This window comes from Polypterus senegalus, chromosome 2, assembly GCF_016835505.1.
Source record: "Polypterus senegalus isolate Bchr_013 chromosome 2, ASM1683550v1, whole genome shotgun sequence".
Classification (NCBI taxonomy): domain Eukaryota; kingdom Metazoa; phylum Chordata; class Cladistia; order Polypteriformes; family Polypteridae; genus Polypterus; species Polypterus senegalus.
Genome location: NC_053155.1, coordinates 201,191,760 through 201,209,478, shown reverse-complemented (window position 1 = coordinate 201,209,478; position 17,719 = coordinate 201,191,760). Strand labels below are relative to the sequence as shown.

Below are 17,719 nucleotides of genomic sequence, written 5' to 3'. Positions count from 1 at the left end.
GAACACAATATTGCCAGTTACCGCTAGGGATGCTAAACATAGTCTTAGCCTTTATGGAGTCCATTAAAGGAACCTGCCAGTACCCCTTTGTTACATCAAGAATGGTCAAATATTTAGCCGGTCCTAGCCTCTGGAGGAGGTCGTCCACTCGTGGCATTGGATAGGCATCAATTTGAGAGACTTGATTAAGTCATTGCAAAACCTCCAACCTCTGTCAGGCGTAGCAACCAAGACGGGACAGGACCAGGGACTATGTATTTCCTGTATCACTCCTAGTTCCAGCATGTGCTTGATCTCAAGTTCTAACTTGGATTTTTTTTTGCCTTGGGAAGGCGATACAGGTGTTCTTGAACTATAACCCCAGGTTCTGTGATCAATATCATGGTCCTTTCTGGTGTTTCACTCACTACCTCAGGAACAGACAGGATAAGTGTTTCCAGGTCCCGTCTTTGTTTGGAACTCAACTCCGAACCGAAGTTAAGGATATTTTTGCGATCAAAGAGTGAGTGGGGCTGACCGGAGAAGGGATCGGGATCCCTGCACTTCCATGGCTTCAGCAGGTTTACATGATATACCCACTTGCTCGGTCAATGATTGGATTGTTTCACCAAATAATTGACAAGTCCTTTTCTTTCCTTAACTTTGTAAGGGCCTTGCCAGTGGGCTAGCAGTTTTAAATGTGAGTTAGGGACAAGGACCATGACACAATCTTGTGGGCTGAACTCCCAGAGAGACATGCCCGATCGTAATATTGGGCCTGTGCTGCTTGTGCCTCTTCCATGTGACTTTTGAGCAGGGGACGAATTTTTCCAAATCTATTGTGTAATTGTATGATATATTCTAATCTATTTGTTGAGGGGAGAGCCTCTTCCTCCCATTCTTCTTTTAAAATATCTAGTATGGGATATTATGGGATATTCAACTTGGGTTGTCATCCACACAACAGTTCAAAAGGTGAGAAGCCTGTAGAAGCTTGTGGGACCTACCGATAGGCAAAAAGGACTAGGTAGAAGAGCTGATCCCAGTTCCTTCCATCCTCGCTGACCACCTTGCGATGCATTTGTTTGAGATACTGATTAACACTAGAATCCCTGAAGTCTACAAAAAAACTTGTAACCCCAGGCCACCTTAAATTTCTTCGTACCTCTCCATTAGCGTCTTTTGTTTTGCAAATGTGTTGATCAGCACTGGCACCAGGCAGCCTTCTATCCCATCCCCCCTACCGTTGCAGCTCGTCGTACACAAAGTTCTCCCAGCTCAAGTCTGTTTATCTGGGTGTGAGGTGCCTTGAATTGAATAGGTTAAATAATGTATCGTCATTTGGAACACATACATTTCATGTGTGTTCCGTGTCTGCAACAAACTGTGTAAATGTAGAATGACAGGAAATGCAAGGCAATAAATGTTGAACACATAACTAGAACAGAAACTTTTCATGTTCTACTAATAATTTGCCAAATGCCTATGTGAAGTGTATTATGTGTGAAGACTGAAGTCCACATATCAAATAAACACTTTCACAAAAGACACAGATATAACAAAACAAGTGTGCTTTTTTTCAAGAATTCAACCAAAGTAAAAGAAATTGGGATAGGATACGACACACACACACCTATATATACGTCTGCTTGGCTGGTATAGAGGTAAGAACTGCTGTCTCCAACTCGAAAGGTGGCATGTTAGATCCCGGTGCTTTCATGCATTAACTGCTATTTATTACTAATATTATACTACCCGATATAAAAGGTCACTTTCTAAGACAAAGTGTGGACCCTGTGGTATGGGCTGATGGGTGCGTTGGTCATTGACAAGAATCACTGCATTCTTTGTGAATTTAAGGGAATTGTCATTCCATCATTCCCTTTTAAATCAAGCTGGTGTCTCCCTGAACTGATAATGTAACTGAGAGAGAGGGTCAGGACCAACCTGAAGGGGTCTATGACTAGGCCCAAAACAGGTTTAGGAGTGGAAAGTGTTAAACCACTTTTACTTTAAGACCAGTCCCACCCCAGAATCTCAGGGAACAGTGGATTTGGAATGACCGCTACAGCTATATTTTTTAGCGATCCTTTGTAACTGATGAAACAGGTGGCTGACCTATACCATCGGTTTTTCCCGTGGATGGAAGTTAGACTGGTCTTAACTCTTAGCCACTGTTGTGGTAACACATATCAGCGAACCACAATGGAAATGTGGAATCAGCAGATGGTTCGTAAGAGCACACCACCATTCCTCCTCTCTCCATCTGCATTCCCCGTTGTCACCAGGCAGACAGTGTGCCCACGAATCTGGTGACTTTGGTGCTTGCGCCAAATGGTGTTGTGTGGTCCTGTGCTTCGTTTGGGTTTGACTAAGGTGTGGTTTTGCTTTCCCAGCTGGTGAGGCTGCCCTAATAGTTTTAACAAACTTCATAAGCTTGAGCATGTTTGAATATCTTCGTCCCCAGATTGGCTGGGTGAGATGTTCCAGGAAGTCTGTTTATAAATAAGTAGCAGGCAACCTGCTCCACTATCTGGCGGGACTTATTTTCGTCTGGCCTTATCCAGTGTCCCACCTCAGCCCAGAAAAAGGCTTGGGGCAGCCTCCCATATACTTGAAGCCCAGCTGCAAATTTGAAAATTGGTAGTACAGGTTCGAGTTGGATGAGGCAAAAATGGCGGATTTAAAGGAAGGCAGAGAAAGTGAAGTCATCAGGGCCAGGACCAGAAGTGAAGTTGTTGGGGATGGAAGTGGTGTGACTGGGGATGGGACTGGAAGTGATGTCATCCAGCCCGAGGGATCAGCAATTACGTAATTGGGGCCAGGACTGGAAAGTGACATCATTGGTGCCAGGCAGAATTTCCCGTATCTGGTCTGCATTGGAAAGAGAGAAAGGATTAGCACACTACCACCCCATGGTCTGGCGTGGAATTACCCTCATTCAAGCCCTTTAGCTGCCTCCCATGCGCACTTGTATGACCACATATACATATATCACAAATTATACACAATATTATGATCTTAAACACCAGCAAAAGTCATATCTTTTTTGTTTTGTTTATATAGCAGAAAACGTAGACCCCTCCAGTATCCTTACATTATTGTAATTCTATTCATGCTCATTATTCTTGTATGTGCTCTGATGCATTAGGCACTCTAATTTACCACCTGGTAAATAGACTGTGACGTAATGGCACAAAATTGTTTACACATTGTTATTGTTATTGTAATAAAATCTGTACCACTTTTTTCTTTCAGGATAATATCATTATTTTTCTATGGACAAGATACTGAATAAGTTAGAATACTACAGTATTTTGATATACAGTAGAAGTAGTCACAGGTCAAATGAACATGGATGCTCTGCTGGGATTGCACTATTGTTGAACAATGCACCATAGTGAGATTTCGAACCAAAGAGAGTAAAGTTGAACCAGAGAGAGTGAAATCTGCTGAAATTCACTAAAGTATGTTGGCTCAGAATGGAAATGGACTCAATGAAAAGTTTATGACTAGATAGAAACGTTTAAAGCAGAAAGAACAAGCATAAGCAATGATGCTCAATCTGGTTGGCCATTAACATCACACACACAAGTCCACATTACCATGACAAATGCCTTCGAGAGAAAACCGATGGTTTACCTTGTCCACTTTTACTGCACATTTGGATATCAGCTATGGGTCCGCACATGCCATAGTGCAGACAGTTGATTTGGGGTGCAATAAAGATTGCATAAGATAGGTACCTAAATAGCTTACTGAACTATACAAGCCAACATCCTTATGTGAATTTCAGCTGGTGTCACTCCTTCTACACAAAGAAATCTCACTATGGGGCATTTTTCAACAATTGTGCATTCTTTCAACACAGTGCTGCGCTGTGCCTATTTGAACTACCCATAAGTCATTGCAAACTTGTTGTATTGCACCAGCTTCTATCTGTTGCAGTTACCATGTAATTTTCCTATTACCTGTATGTTTTGATTTACCTTTCTATTTTATTGCCTAGAAAGTACTTTTCTGTTAATTTTGTTGTAATGGGTTTTGTCAGTCAATCTTTTCCTAAGATGCATAATCCTGAACAGAGTCACAGGGAGTGCTGGAGCCTGTCACAGCTAGCACAGGGCGTAAGACAGGAACAAGCTCTGGACCTAGCGGCTGTCCATTGCAGGATGAACACACTCAACCTAACCACACACTATATCCAAGTTAGTATCAACAAACCATCTAACCTCATGTCTTTAGACAATGTTTGGAAACCAGAGCACCCAGAGAAAACCCACACAGACATGGAGAGAACATGCAAACACCATGCAGGGAGGACCCGGGATGTGGATCCTGGTCTCCTTACTGCGAGGCAGCAGCACTACTACTGCACCACAGTGTCACCATAATGGATTTTGTGGTAAATGTAATGTTTTATTTGTATTTTTAATAGGAACATGAGAATAAAAATTTTGAAGCTTTAATTGATAAAGAACTAGCAGAGGAGGGAGCAGATCATTCAGGAAAATTGAAAAAAAGTAAAGATTTTGATAGTGAAGACACAAGAAATGGAGGCCAAGAACCACCTCCTGAAATTGAGGGTTCCTTTTTGAAGGGAGAGAAAGATACTGCACATTCTGATGAAGAAGTAAAGAAATATATTACAGAGAAGATTGAGCAAGCCAATCGGCAGCTTGAAGATGAAGGACCAGCTGATGAAAATCGCGAGCGACGCCTAAAATTCAAGGACAATTTAGTCGACTTAGTTGCTCCACCAGCAGATTATGTTGAAGGTGTTGAAAATGAAGGGGACAGAGTTACAGGGCAAATGTCAGAGTTACAAATATCTGCAGGATCCCCACAGAGAAGCAAAGATGGTCAATCGAAAGACAGCAAAGTGCTTATTGAAAAAGATGGGAAGTTTGACTTGGTGAGCCTCAATGACATTGAAAGCCAGGGCCTACTTCCCCCAATACCTGGTGCCTCAAGTGAAGGTGAACAAAAACAAATGTCTCCAAGGCCCTTGCCAGATGGTAGTGGTGCTGATTGGTGCCCAGTGCATGGAAGAAGAGTAGATTCTGATGCTTATTCTCCCAAACCACCTTCATTTCCTCCCAGTGGTCGGCCTAGTTCAGCTCACAATATCCAAGGGACCACTTGGAAAAAACCATCAACTCGAAGGGCGCATTCTGCGCAAAGTACCTTTGCATTAACTCCTGAGCAAAAAGAACACCAGAAACAACTTGAACAAAGGAGGGAAAGGCTCAGAAAAGAGGTAAGTGATACTGCCATGAAATTATAATCTTTACTTCTTAATTTTATTCCCTGTCCCAATAATGGGTTGAGCATATTATTTGTAGCTGAATTTGTTTCATAAAGGTGATTCAGATGTGTTTTAAGTCTGGGAAAATGTGATGTAGCAATGAAATTGCAAAATTCTCTGTTTTCACTCTTCACCTGAGATAATGATTTGAGAACATTATTTGTGGCAGAACACATGATATGGGGGTGATTCAGAAGAGTGTTTTAAGTTTGGGAGAAGATGATAGAGCAATGTATATTTTTGATATTGTGTTTACTTTAAAACATGGAAATAACTTCAGGATTATATACAATACAGACTAACATTTCTGCTCATTTTTGTTTGGAATTAATCCAGCCTTTTTCTTAAGACATCACTGGAAATGTGAAATTAATCTTTATTTTATTAAACAAATCTCACTGTATGTACTGTAGAAAATTATGCTCTCTTAAGACTGGGCTGAAGCCATACCACTGTTTTAGTTCCCGCAGTTCCACCGACAGTAGAAGGAGGGCTGTTAATAAACCTTCAAGTAAAAATGTATTTAAATTAATTTTTTTTTAATCCTGACTGTACTTCCAGGGAGGCAGAGTTAAAAAATAGTAGACTGCTATATATTCTCTTTGTACTGACCACGGAACAGAAGGAGAAACAGTATTAATTGACTGGTTGGAGAACCATATGTGGCTACCAGCACATGCAACTAAAGGATAAAATACAGTTGTGTTCTAAAATTGTGAGGAAATAGGCATTTAAATTAAAAATATTATTTACTGAAAAACTGATTCAAACTTGGGAAGGCTCTGATTGTATTAAGTAGATCAGAAAATGAATATATAGATCTATGAATGATTCAGACTCATTTTCCTTGTTCCAAAAAAGACAGACAGTTGACATTTTTACTATGGTAGTGTGCCATACATAGCAACTCACTTCTGATGTTGCAGTATTTGAAATTGGACAAGAAAAATATTTTGCAAATTATTGGAGTCTAGTACTATTTGTATGTGTAAATCTATTCTTGTTATTTTACTTTAAATACGACTCACTTATTGATGATTTTATCTTGTAAAAAATGTTGTACATACATGTTGTGATGTTGTACATGCAGTAACATCACCTAAGTTTTAAATCCATTTACCTTTAAAACTCAATGTTTAACTCCATACATCCATCCATTCACTTTCCTGGTCAGCGACATGGAAAGCTAGAACCTATCCTAAGAAGCAAGTAGCCCAGGATAGGATGGGGGTCTACTGAAAGGTATAGTCATGCACACAGTGAAAGGCAACAATGATTGTTCCAATTTTTGTTACATGTCTATATTCAACCATTTGTTCAAAGTCCCAAAATATAATTTTGCTTATTTCTAAGCTACCTTTTGTGAGTTGACGTGCAGATAACTGGAAGGCTTTTAAAGGCTTTTCTGTAAATTAGTTTATGTGATCCAATTATTTTTCATTTAGTTGTTTTATACAAACAATAAACTAAAGTATTTTAAATAATTATTCTCAGAGTACATTGTGTTTATATTTAGTCAATTAACTGCATTTAAAGTACATTTTATATTCTAACCTCACCATGGTTCTTAGACATTTTCTCTGCCTTCTAGAGTTTATGTTTAAATTGCAATCATTTCAATTTTATCTTGAATAGCTTACATTTCTATTAGAGTATTTGTCAATCCAACTAATAATTTAAATGTATGAATAACTGGATATCCTGGCATAGCGTATTCAAATCAAAAACGATTCATCTCATAGTAAGTAAGAAAAATTTAATGTTGTCTATGTTGCTTGGAGGGCTACAAATTGTAACTTGCATCAACGAATATTTCATAGCTTGGGGGCCACTTCTGACTATGCAGTGCAACTAGTCTTTAAATTAAATTAGATTTTAATCGTACAGCAAATTCCTAAGTTAAATTTGCTTTTATTTTTTAATAACCACATCCGTTTTATTAAGCAGTAAGGAAAACTAAATAATAGCTTTTAGAGCCTCACAAATCTTAGTATAGATGAGTAGATATACTGTAGATGTGTAGCAGACAGAGCTTTTGTATCCTGGATATAAATGCACAATTCACAAAAGAGGACCACACATATTGAACAGATGGCAGTGGACTGATGCCAACTGTCACCTCAGTTGCACAGCTATGTACTGAATTGGAATATTTTTCAAGTTTGATATGTTTTCACAGTTTGCCTTCTCTGTGTTTTAACATCTGCCCAACAGCATAATAACAGCTGCTATTGCATAAGTAATGGAAATTAGAAAACATTTATCACCAATCCAATAAATTGGTCTAATTAAAGAGAATGTTCAGCAATTAAGGGCTTGAGTAAAAGCAAAACCAGAAAAAAAAACAGTATCTGGAGATTGGTTGCCAGCTTACATTTTGCAGTCTGTCCTTGGTCAATAATGTACCTTTGCCTATTAAATGTATCGGTTTTATTTGATTTATTTAAAAAAAAAACTTTGATTCTTTTAGGAAGAAGCTAGAAAAAAGGAAGAAGAAGAGATTAAAAGGCAACAAAATGAAATTGCCTTCAAAGCATGGCTAGTAAGAAAGAGAAGCATGCTGCAGGAGGAACGGCGAATACAGATGGCCAAGGAAATAGAACGGATAAACAATACGGTAAACAAAGACATTTTATCTGTCACTCAAAACTATTCTTTTCCTGTAGTCCTCTAAGTACAGCAGTAGCTCATAGAATTACTATCCACCACCTTATGTTTTGTTAATGAATGTGATTTTTCACTAAAAAAATTCAGAACAAATGAAGACAGATGAAATGCTTACCTTTTATATTGTTCAAAGCCAGTTATGTATATTAAAGCACTTTTTGTACATTTACTTCACGATTTTTGTTTATTTTCAAAAACATTTAAAGTAATTGTAGTGACTAATGTAAGTATTGGTACAAGTTGAACTAGTTCACTAAATATTACTTTGTGTTGCAATACAAAGTCATGCCTTATTTTAGATTTTTTGACACTGATCAATGAAACAATTTAACAGATCTTTCTAAATTATAATTAAAAAAAAATTTAAATTGTTCATTCCTTATATATACTTGAATTGCATGCTATAAAGAATGCATTGAAGGTATTAAATTTGAGTTATGATTAAAAAAGCCTGTTATGAGTAGTCTCACATTGGTTTGCATAGTTTGTAACACAAAATATACATATTGTGAGGGTAAAGGAACATTCAGAGCAGCTCTTAGATAACATCATTGAACCCACCAAGCCAGAGAAAGGTATACATTTTTTAAGACAATAATAAATAATAAATAGAATAGCTAATATAATAATGAGTAAGTTTAATATAAAGAAATTTTAAATGTATCACAAAAATTTGAAGCTGTGTCAACCAGGATCCATCAATACATTTTCTAAATCGCTTCATCCTGAGTAGGATCAGGGGAAAGCTGGAGCCTATTTCAGTAAGCTGAGGGCACAAGGCAGGAATAATCCCTGGACAGGGACCTGTCCATTGAAGAGTGAACATACACTTACACACTACATGCACACACTAGGGCCAATTTAGGATTGCTAATTCACCTAACCTGCATGTGTTTTACCATGGGAGGAGACCAGAAGACATGAAGCAAATTCAGATATTCTCCAAAACTGGTTGAAAAGAACACTTATGAGGGAAGTCACCAAGAGACCTAAGTTACACTAAAGAAACCTACAACTGAGATGGTATAATCTATGAAACCAATATTTATCTAGGTGCTTAGAAGATCTTGGCCTTATGTGAAAGAGGCATATTGAAAACCTTTGTTAAAAAATATAATCACATACCAACTGTTTTTTCCATAAGTCATGTAGAACATAGCGTGACCAAGCAGAAGGTAACTGATTTATCTGAGTGAACCATAATGAACTTTTTTGGATTTAATGATAAAAGAATGTACTTACTGCAAATATACCAATACACCTCATCCAGAGACCACCATACTCACTATGAAACGTTATGGATGGACTATTCAGATGTCAGTTTTTGTCAGGGCGTGTAGGACTTGTGAAGATATATTATACTAGCAAAAAGATATTAATTGAATGTATTAAGAATAAAAAATACATTTAATTAAAAATTGGAAATAATCGTAATTTTTATTGTGTATTGTTAAACTCCAGTTATAGTATGTTGTTTCTGTCCAAAAGAACTTCAAAGTGGATTGGTAATTTATTTTACTTTGTTTTATTTATTTTTCTTGTCTCTCTGTAATCATGATTTAAACTGATGCCGAGTTTGTATATGAGTGTGTATTTTCATGGCCATGTGTTTACACATTAATGTGCATTTTCTGTTTGTTTTCACTGATGTGAATTCTAAAGTGCATATAAATAGGAATATACAGTATAAAAACCAGACAAACAAATTAGCATTTAAAAAGAAATCATTTGTTCCATTTAGCTTTTTAGGACAACTAATGCTGCCTTCCATTTGTCTTGGAAGTAAGATGTCAGAACTGGGAATGACATCACATCCAAGTTGACTGTGTTCCAGTAAAACATTCGGAAAACCAATATGGGTGCCTACCATAAAACCTTTCTTGCACTTCTTCAGAATACAAACAACTACAGAACAACTCATTCCGCAGTATTTTGCACATCCAAAAACTGTAGCAACATGTCCACACATAGAAGCTGGACAGTACCAGTGTGTGCAACTGATTTAATGAGAAACAAATAGAAGTACTAATAAATGGTATAATAGTACAGTTTTCACTTACTTTTGAGGCGAAGTGTGGTAATCTTGGATTTTGAGGTCAATGTTAGTGAGGCTCACCTGACTTTCTGAGTACAAAATCTGATTTGTGGGGGTGTTCCAGTTGAAACTTCCTACTGGGAACTCAGAAATTATGACAGTTCAAATGGAACACAGCATAATACTGTAGTTAAGTAGGCCCAGCATATCACTTCTTAAAAAAACAAACTTTGACTTCACTTGTTATGAGCTTCCCGGTTTCTACCCTTAGTATATTTTCAGTTCCTTTAGCACTTTTGGTATAGCAGCTCAACTTTTTAAGATTATTGTTTTTTCTTCTTGTATCAGTGAAGATGTACAAAGAATTGTTTCTTTGCCATTGATATCATCTGAATATCAGGATTATGTTGTACTGTAACTTGCACGTTTGCCTTTTTTCATTTACAACCTTGAATCTTTATCATCCTGTAGCAGGAAATGCCAGATCCACAGGAAGCTTATAAACATTGGCTGAGGAAGAAAAATCAACAGCAGTCAAAGGAACGGCAGATTGAAGATATTAGAAGGCAAGAAGAAGAAAATGCTATGTATATTCACGGAAGAGAAGAGTGTGAAAGGGCATTTAAAGTGTAAGTTAAGGGAATAAATTTGCAGCATATGTCTCATCAGTTTTTGAATAATTTTCCTATAAGCTCCTCAAGGGTGGAGGAGGAATCTTGTTGAAAATGCAAAATGACACTCATAATATATCTGATAGCACGCTTCCCTATTCCATACGACCATGGCTTGCCAATAGGATTTTTATCCTGAAGTACTGTACAGTACATGTAAACTTTTTGAAATATTGTGGTTTATGTTTTATCAAGTAATTAAATTTATGAAACAAAATTGAAGGCTTATTGTGAAAGCCTTATATGGTAAACAATGTTTTGGTTCCCATTGCATTTATTATCATTCAGTATGGAATATGCATTAACATATTCATGATTTTCAGAGAAAACAAGCAATGTGATATTTAGTTTTAACAAAATTTATGCTTTACTGTGTTCACAGATGGCTTAAAAGGAAGAAAGCAGAAAAGAGATCGGAGAGGCAAACAGTGAAAGACCGCTCCAGAAGGCTTCTTACTGAGGCCAGGAGAGCAAAGAGAATGCGAGATTTGTTCTACACTATCAGCGAAGCAAAATTGTTTAAATTTGTAAACCAGAATGGCTATAAGTATTAAAAAAAACTTATGTGATTTCCAGTTGAATATATAAGTGATGGATAAAAAATAATCCACTGTATCAGCCTAGCCAAACAAAAATTAAACTTTAATCAGAGAAAGCTGAAATACAAACTAATTTGTACTGTATTTCAATGATAATGGAAGTATTGCATAAAGATTTTTAATCAACAATCATAATAATACAAGAAAGCAAATTATATTCTCACAACTTTGTTTCTTATTTGTATCCTTCAAGATAAAACATAAGAGGTAAGCAAGAATGAAAGTATCAACTTAGGAACTCCTGTTTGTAACCAGCTTGGGAGAAATCACATCTATTTTGTGTATCTTAGTGTTATAATCTGAATAATTTTTACTTAGTGAACAAAATTGTCATCCAAAGTTTAATAATAGAGCATTCAGTATTTGTGATGTAAGTAATGCAGGTAGCACTTTTAATTGACTAAATGACACAGCACATATTCCATGTTTGGAGTATTATTTGACCATTAGAGTTATTAATATGTTGCCACACATTTTTTAATACATTAAATACATCTTTAGTTTATTTTAAGGGAGATTTCATTAAGGACATGTTACAACACATCAGACATTCAGTCATGAGAATCTCATTCTCTTATGATCTTCTGTACATTCCTTCACATTCTTTATCTTCTAATAATAATAATCATGTGGGCTGATCAGACATCACAACTGGGCAAGAGCTCTTTCATTTAAACTACAGGTGAATCACTCCTTCCACATTCAATCTAATTTGACCAATAGGTAGTTTCTCCAAACTATTGAATCAATAATCTGTCATGTGGGTAATAACATGGACTTACATTTTACAATGCTAATTTCCAAGAAAGTAATTTGTGTTTAATTTGACATTTGATTACTGTCCTATCTGAAAGGCTATTTAAAAAGGGAAAAAGTATTGCGTTTTGTCACCTTCATCTCTCATTTGTGCACCTTGCACTGCAGAGCAAAACAAAGAGTATCACACAGCAGTTTTGGGTCACTAGTTTTATTTCTTAATATTGTGAAGTTAGCAATATGACTTAGGTTTACTGTGTTAAGATTTACCCTTTGAGCAGTTTAATCAAGTGCAGTTACAGAAGCAGGTCCTGTTTGTTTGTATTGCATTGTCTTGTTGATGATTTGTAGAATTTTCACTAAAATATATTTACCTAGACTTGCACATCAATGTTTGCGGATTACCAAAAATGTAAAATTAACCAATTTTTATTAATATGCTAATATAGCTATGAAAATAATTCAGATCACAATGGGGATAGAAATTCTTATTTCAGGCATTAATGTATCATTAAGAGATTTGAGTTGCATTAATACATTCATATGGTCCATATGGCTGGTTTCTGTCTTGAATTCAGTGCTGTAGGGACAGGCTGCAGAACCCAGCAACCCTGAATTAGAATAAGCATTTTTGAGGAGACTGTGTTAAATATCTGACATTTTTGAAGAATGTTTGAAATGTAGTACAGGGCCAGTGCCTTAAGATAAGCATGCATCTGAAATAAAATATAAAACATCTTGTATGAACTAACAGATAATGTCATAGGAGAAGAGAAACTATGACCACTGTGACACATGAGAAGTTGAAGTATAAAATGCACAATTCACTTTTTTTATTCAGATAAATAAAATATATATATGGAACAATTTTAATAATGCATGTGAGTGCTTTTCCTTTTTATTTTGTCTTGTGGACGTGAAGATTATTTTTCATTTCTTTTGCAGGACTGCACCATTTTATTACCAACTGAAAGTTCTCTTGGAATCATCTGGATGATATTTACAGTTTCTGGCTTATGTTTACAGGTGTTGGTGCATCAAGTGGTGTTGACCCTTCACAAAGCTAAGAATTTGGTTTTTGTGTATGCCAGGAGCTTCTTCTAGTAGTTTATCTGTTGTGTTTGTGTTTGAGTGTCAACTGGCTTTTCAAAGGAGACTGGTTTTGAGTCAAGAGGTATCCTGTTACCTTGATTGGTTATGCTAAAGACTTTTCTGGTGTGTGTGTTCTATAATGGGCATGTCTGTTATCCAGGATTGTTTCCCAACTTTATATTATTTCTGTTAGGATAATTTCTGCTGTCAATCTGAACAGGAAAAGAGGGAGCAAATGTGTGGTGGTGCGATAAGGAGGTAGCCTGTGTAGGGTCAGTTCCTGCCTTGTAACTGATGATGCCAAATTAGGGTATGACTCCCTGCCACCCTGTCATGAGAAAAACCCACTAGGAAAACAGCAACTGCACAAGTAAATCTCTTACCTCAACATTTTGGAGTAATTGGTATACTATGATTATGCTTCATCGGGGAGATAAAGATGACTTTAGCTCTGCTTTTTTAAAATGACATTTCAGCAGTTTACTTGTACACTTGCTTTTCATTGGTGCTCACAGAAGGATTTCCTCTTCTCTTTCTGACATCAAAATCAGGTTTAATGTTGCAATTATTACAGTTATCAAATTTTTTGAAAAGCACAAGTGATTATATACTTAATACTATTAATGTTCATTTTTTGTGTGTGATTTATCCAATTCAAGAACACAGAGACCTGGGACCTCATGTATAACGCCGTGCGTAGAACTCGCACTATAACATGGCGTAAGCACAAAAGCCAAAATGTGCTTACGCACAGAAAAATCCTGATGCAGGAATCTGTGCGTGCTCCAACTTCCACGTTCTTCCGCTACATAAATCCCGATCAGCGTGAAAAGTAACGCTCGTGCACTCGCTTTATGTAACACCCAAACTCCTCCCAGAATAATGCCTCTTTGAATATGCAAATGAATATCAATTGCCCTTAAGCGCAGCCTTCTGTGAAAAGACAATGGGAAAAGCACGGGGGAAAATATAAGAATTTCAGCGAATAATAAGTGGAGGCAAAGGAAAAACATACTATTTGTTCAAATAAACCGTGGTATAATCAACAAAAGGAAGTTGATCGAGTGACATAGCGTGTTGAAGAAACTTGAAAGCTCACGTTCACAAAATCGCACAGTGCCGGAAATAAAAAAGAAGTCACATATCAAAGTCGCCGTGAAAAGGCGAGTTGTAGCCCCCTGTCTGAGTGTCATATGAAAGCTTATTAGGGTACAAAAAAAAAAGGCACACAGTGGGGAAAAAGCACGAAATGTCAACTTCAATCTCGACATTTTCACTTTAAAGTAGAACATCATAAACTTCATCTTAAAATTGTTTAATTAGCCAGTTTCTCAAATCAATTCGTAATTAAAGTAGCACGTTAAATGCTTTGTTTTGTATTTGATCTTCTATGTGCTCTATGTGTGTGAATCAGTACTTTAAACCGGCTCTCTTCCTCCAACTGGACACAGAATCCATTACATTTGTGATATTACAGCTCTCTGAATAACTAAAATACTGAGATGTATACGTGATGTCATTTTCATGATGATAGGAGTTAAAGCACGTTATTAAATGTGTTTCACTTCGATGAAATAATTTATTGCAGCAGTACTCAGGGGCGGCTCTAGGCTTGTGGTGGCACTGGGCAGAGGAAGAATCGGTGGCTCCTTCGCCCGCCAATGTCAATAAGGTAGCTTATGCACAGTGGATGGCCACGTCCGTTGCAGACACTGCATAGCCGCCTCGTGCTCACGACACAAGCATTTAACTTTTGCCGAAATTTGTCGCTGCATTTTTAGCTGTGTAGTTATTTTCTCTTTCTGTTTTATATTCAATATATATTGGCGTAGCCGCCACTGCTCCTTGCTTTTCTTTCCCCAAATACCCAATCACCACACAATCAGCTCTGTAATAGAAGTTAAGCCATCTGTAAGCTTAGAGCGCCGGTTCTTCAAAATGTTTAAGGAACATTGAAATATCTTCGTAGTACAAGTTTAATTATTCTATCCTTCACGACACTCCCAGCGAAGAATATAGATTATTTAAATGAAGTTAAAGTTTTATGTGTATAATATAATAAACATATTTTTTTGCATTTTACCTTAAAAATGATATCGTCATCATATGTAAATACGCGCTTTATAAAGTGGCGCAGGTTGTGCGATATTATAACTGTAGTGCAAGTTTACAGTGGGGTAACTGTACTAATAATTACTAACAGTTCTACAAGGAGCAATTGATTAAGTGCATTTAAAGTTATTGGGATAAAACTGTTTCTGAACTGCGAGGTCCACAGGAAAGGCTTTGAAACGTTTTGCCGTGGCTGAGACAGCGTGTTCTTGAAGCTGTATACCGATAATTCTCTTTCCGATCAGCTGCTGCTGTGATTCACACTCAGATCAATCAATCAATCAATCAACATTTATTTATATAGCACATATTCATACAAAAAAATGTAGCTCAAAGTGCTTTACAAAATGAATAGAGAAATAGAAGACACAATAAAAGATAAACATAAGTCAACATTAATTAACATAGAATAAGAGTAAGGTCCGATGGCCAGGGTGGACAGAAAAACAAAAAACTCCAAAGGCTGGAGAAAAAAATAAAATCTGTAGGGGTTCCAGACCAAGAGACCGCCCAGTCCCCTCTGGGCAATCTACCTAACATAAATCAAACAGTCCTCTTTGTATTTAGGGTTACAGTGATACAGTTATACAGTGATATAAATATTCTGAATGATGCAGTGAGAGTAATATGGAAAAAGATGATCCGCTGTGGCAACTCCTAACGGGAGGAGTTGAAAGAAGAAGGTGCAGTTAGAGTAACAACGCTAAAGCAGTTATGGTATTTGGAATACTATAGCTATTCCCTGGACCATTATATTGTTACAAGTTAATTACAATCAGATGCGTTACACTAATAAACAATATGCGGTTAGTTTCAGTGTACAGTATTTATAAAGCCGTGTCAGAAAAATAAGGTGTAACCACACTGGAACAGTAGCATTGCTTTGACGCTGGGTGCCGCCAGTCTGCAAAACCATATGATGAAATACCAGAGTTGTTTTGCTAAATGCAGAATAGAATAACTGAGTTGCTTAAGCAAGCCATGCCACATTTATTCATGAGCCAGAATTACTGCACATTGCCAAAAATTTAAACTGAAAAGTTTTAACACTGGAAACTTTTAATCCTGTGCTAAGAACTACAGAATCCTTATAGATACCGGACACTGTAAGAGCCTGAGATTTATATGATGATTTGGGGTTCATTTATTGTAGAAAAAAATCACTTTTACAAAGCATACAATTTGCTTTCAGCATTGTAGGCTCATAATCCCACAAGTGGAAATATTAGGATAGCTGAAGATGGAGATGAGCATCTTGAAGCCAACTAACTTGACATATAAGCATAGTCGCACATACAAAGATGCAGCATCAAAGTGTATACATAGCATACCATATTCTAACCCTCTTAGTCATGAGTAGGGTTCCAGCAGGAAAGTGTTTACATTTATGCCCTTTATGAGTAATTTTTATATCCATATTGGTCTAAAATCATTTGAACTGTGAGTTATTCTTGTAATTATTAGATGTGCAACTTAGTTTAATGTGAATACAATGCTGCCTTATAGATCTGAAAATCAAACCTGATCCATTTTCTATACCTGCTTTTATCGATTATTAGGCAGCGTATTAGACAACAGGTGGTAGTAAATCTTCTTGCTTATGAAGGGGAGACCTGAAAACCATGTAACCATTATCTGTACTTTAGAAAATGTAATTTAATCCATGTTACTTTATGGAAACCAGTTTGCATTCTGGCTGGGTTTTACCAGTAAGCTAAGCACAACAAAATTCTTGCACTTGGTGTACTTAGTTATAATCTGCCCAAACATCACACCAACAGATCTATCCCTGTACTTCAGAGTAATAGATTAGTAAGTTAGGACGGAATTTATATTTTCATTCCCAGCACAATTTCCTTCTTTGTACACACTTTATTATGCCATGTTATTTACATGCACAGTACATTTTACATAGAAAGTGTAACAAGCCAGGTGTTATTGACATCTACTACTTAGAATGTTTATCTGACCTTTCAATGCATATTTAAATTATTTAATTTTCAGAAAAATATCTCTGAGTTGCTCCTGATAATTGCATTTTACCTTCATAGGTAAAAATTCCCATGTTCCTTTTTTTATTGAGAGTAAAAGAGCATTCTGTTACTTGCCTCTTTTAAAAATCAGTGACCAGTTTTCACTGTTAATTAACTTTTTCCCCATCTCTTTAATAGCCCTGTTAGAAGAGTTCAGCCCTCTGAATTGATTCATTTCTTCATTAAATGCCAGGCAAGCAGAAAATGAAATGCGAAATGAGCTAACAGATGACCAGCTAAACTGGGGCTTCAAACTCCAACCAATTTCACAATGAGAAGCCAATTCTTGCTGTTAATTAAACCCGTTATTTAATTCCATGGCTTGTTGCTGCTCTTATTCTGCCACATTTCGAAAACTGTTGTTTTTCTCTTCTTTCTAAGAGCACTGGCAAAATGTTTTGGTGACCTGAGAGATCAAGCTTATCAAGACCTTCTCTCTTTAATTTCAGATATTGTATGATGGACAC

At 36.7% G+C, this 17,719-nt stretch overlaps 1 protein-coding gene across 2 annotated transcripts in view; it reads left to right on the top strand.

Annotated features, from left to right (window-relative positions):
* ccdc181 (coiled-coil domain containing 181) overlaps positions 1-12,874 on the top strand; it is a 33,458-nt gene extending 20,584 nt beyond the window's left edge. For both annotated transcript variants that reach the window (XM_039745184.1, XM_039745185.1), the window contains 4 exons: positions 4,418-5,239; positions 7,758-7,904; positions 10,461-10,618; positions 11,043-12,874. In XM_039745184.1, coding sequence (XP_039601118.1) covers positions 4,418-5,239; positions 7,758-7,904; positions 10,461-10,618; positions 11,043-11,214 — 1,299 coding nt within the window. In that variant the 3' untranslated portion in view covers positions 11,215-12,874. The remainder of the gene's footprint in view (positions 1-4,417; positions 5,240-7,757; positions 7,905-10,460; positions 10,619-11,042) is intronic.
* The last annotated feature ends 4,845 nt before the right edge of the window (positions 12,875-17,719 follow it).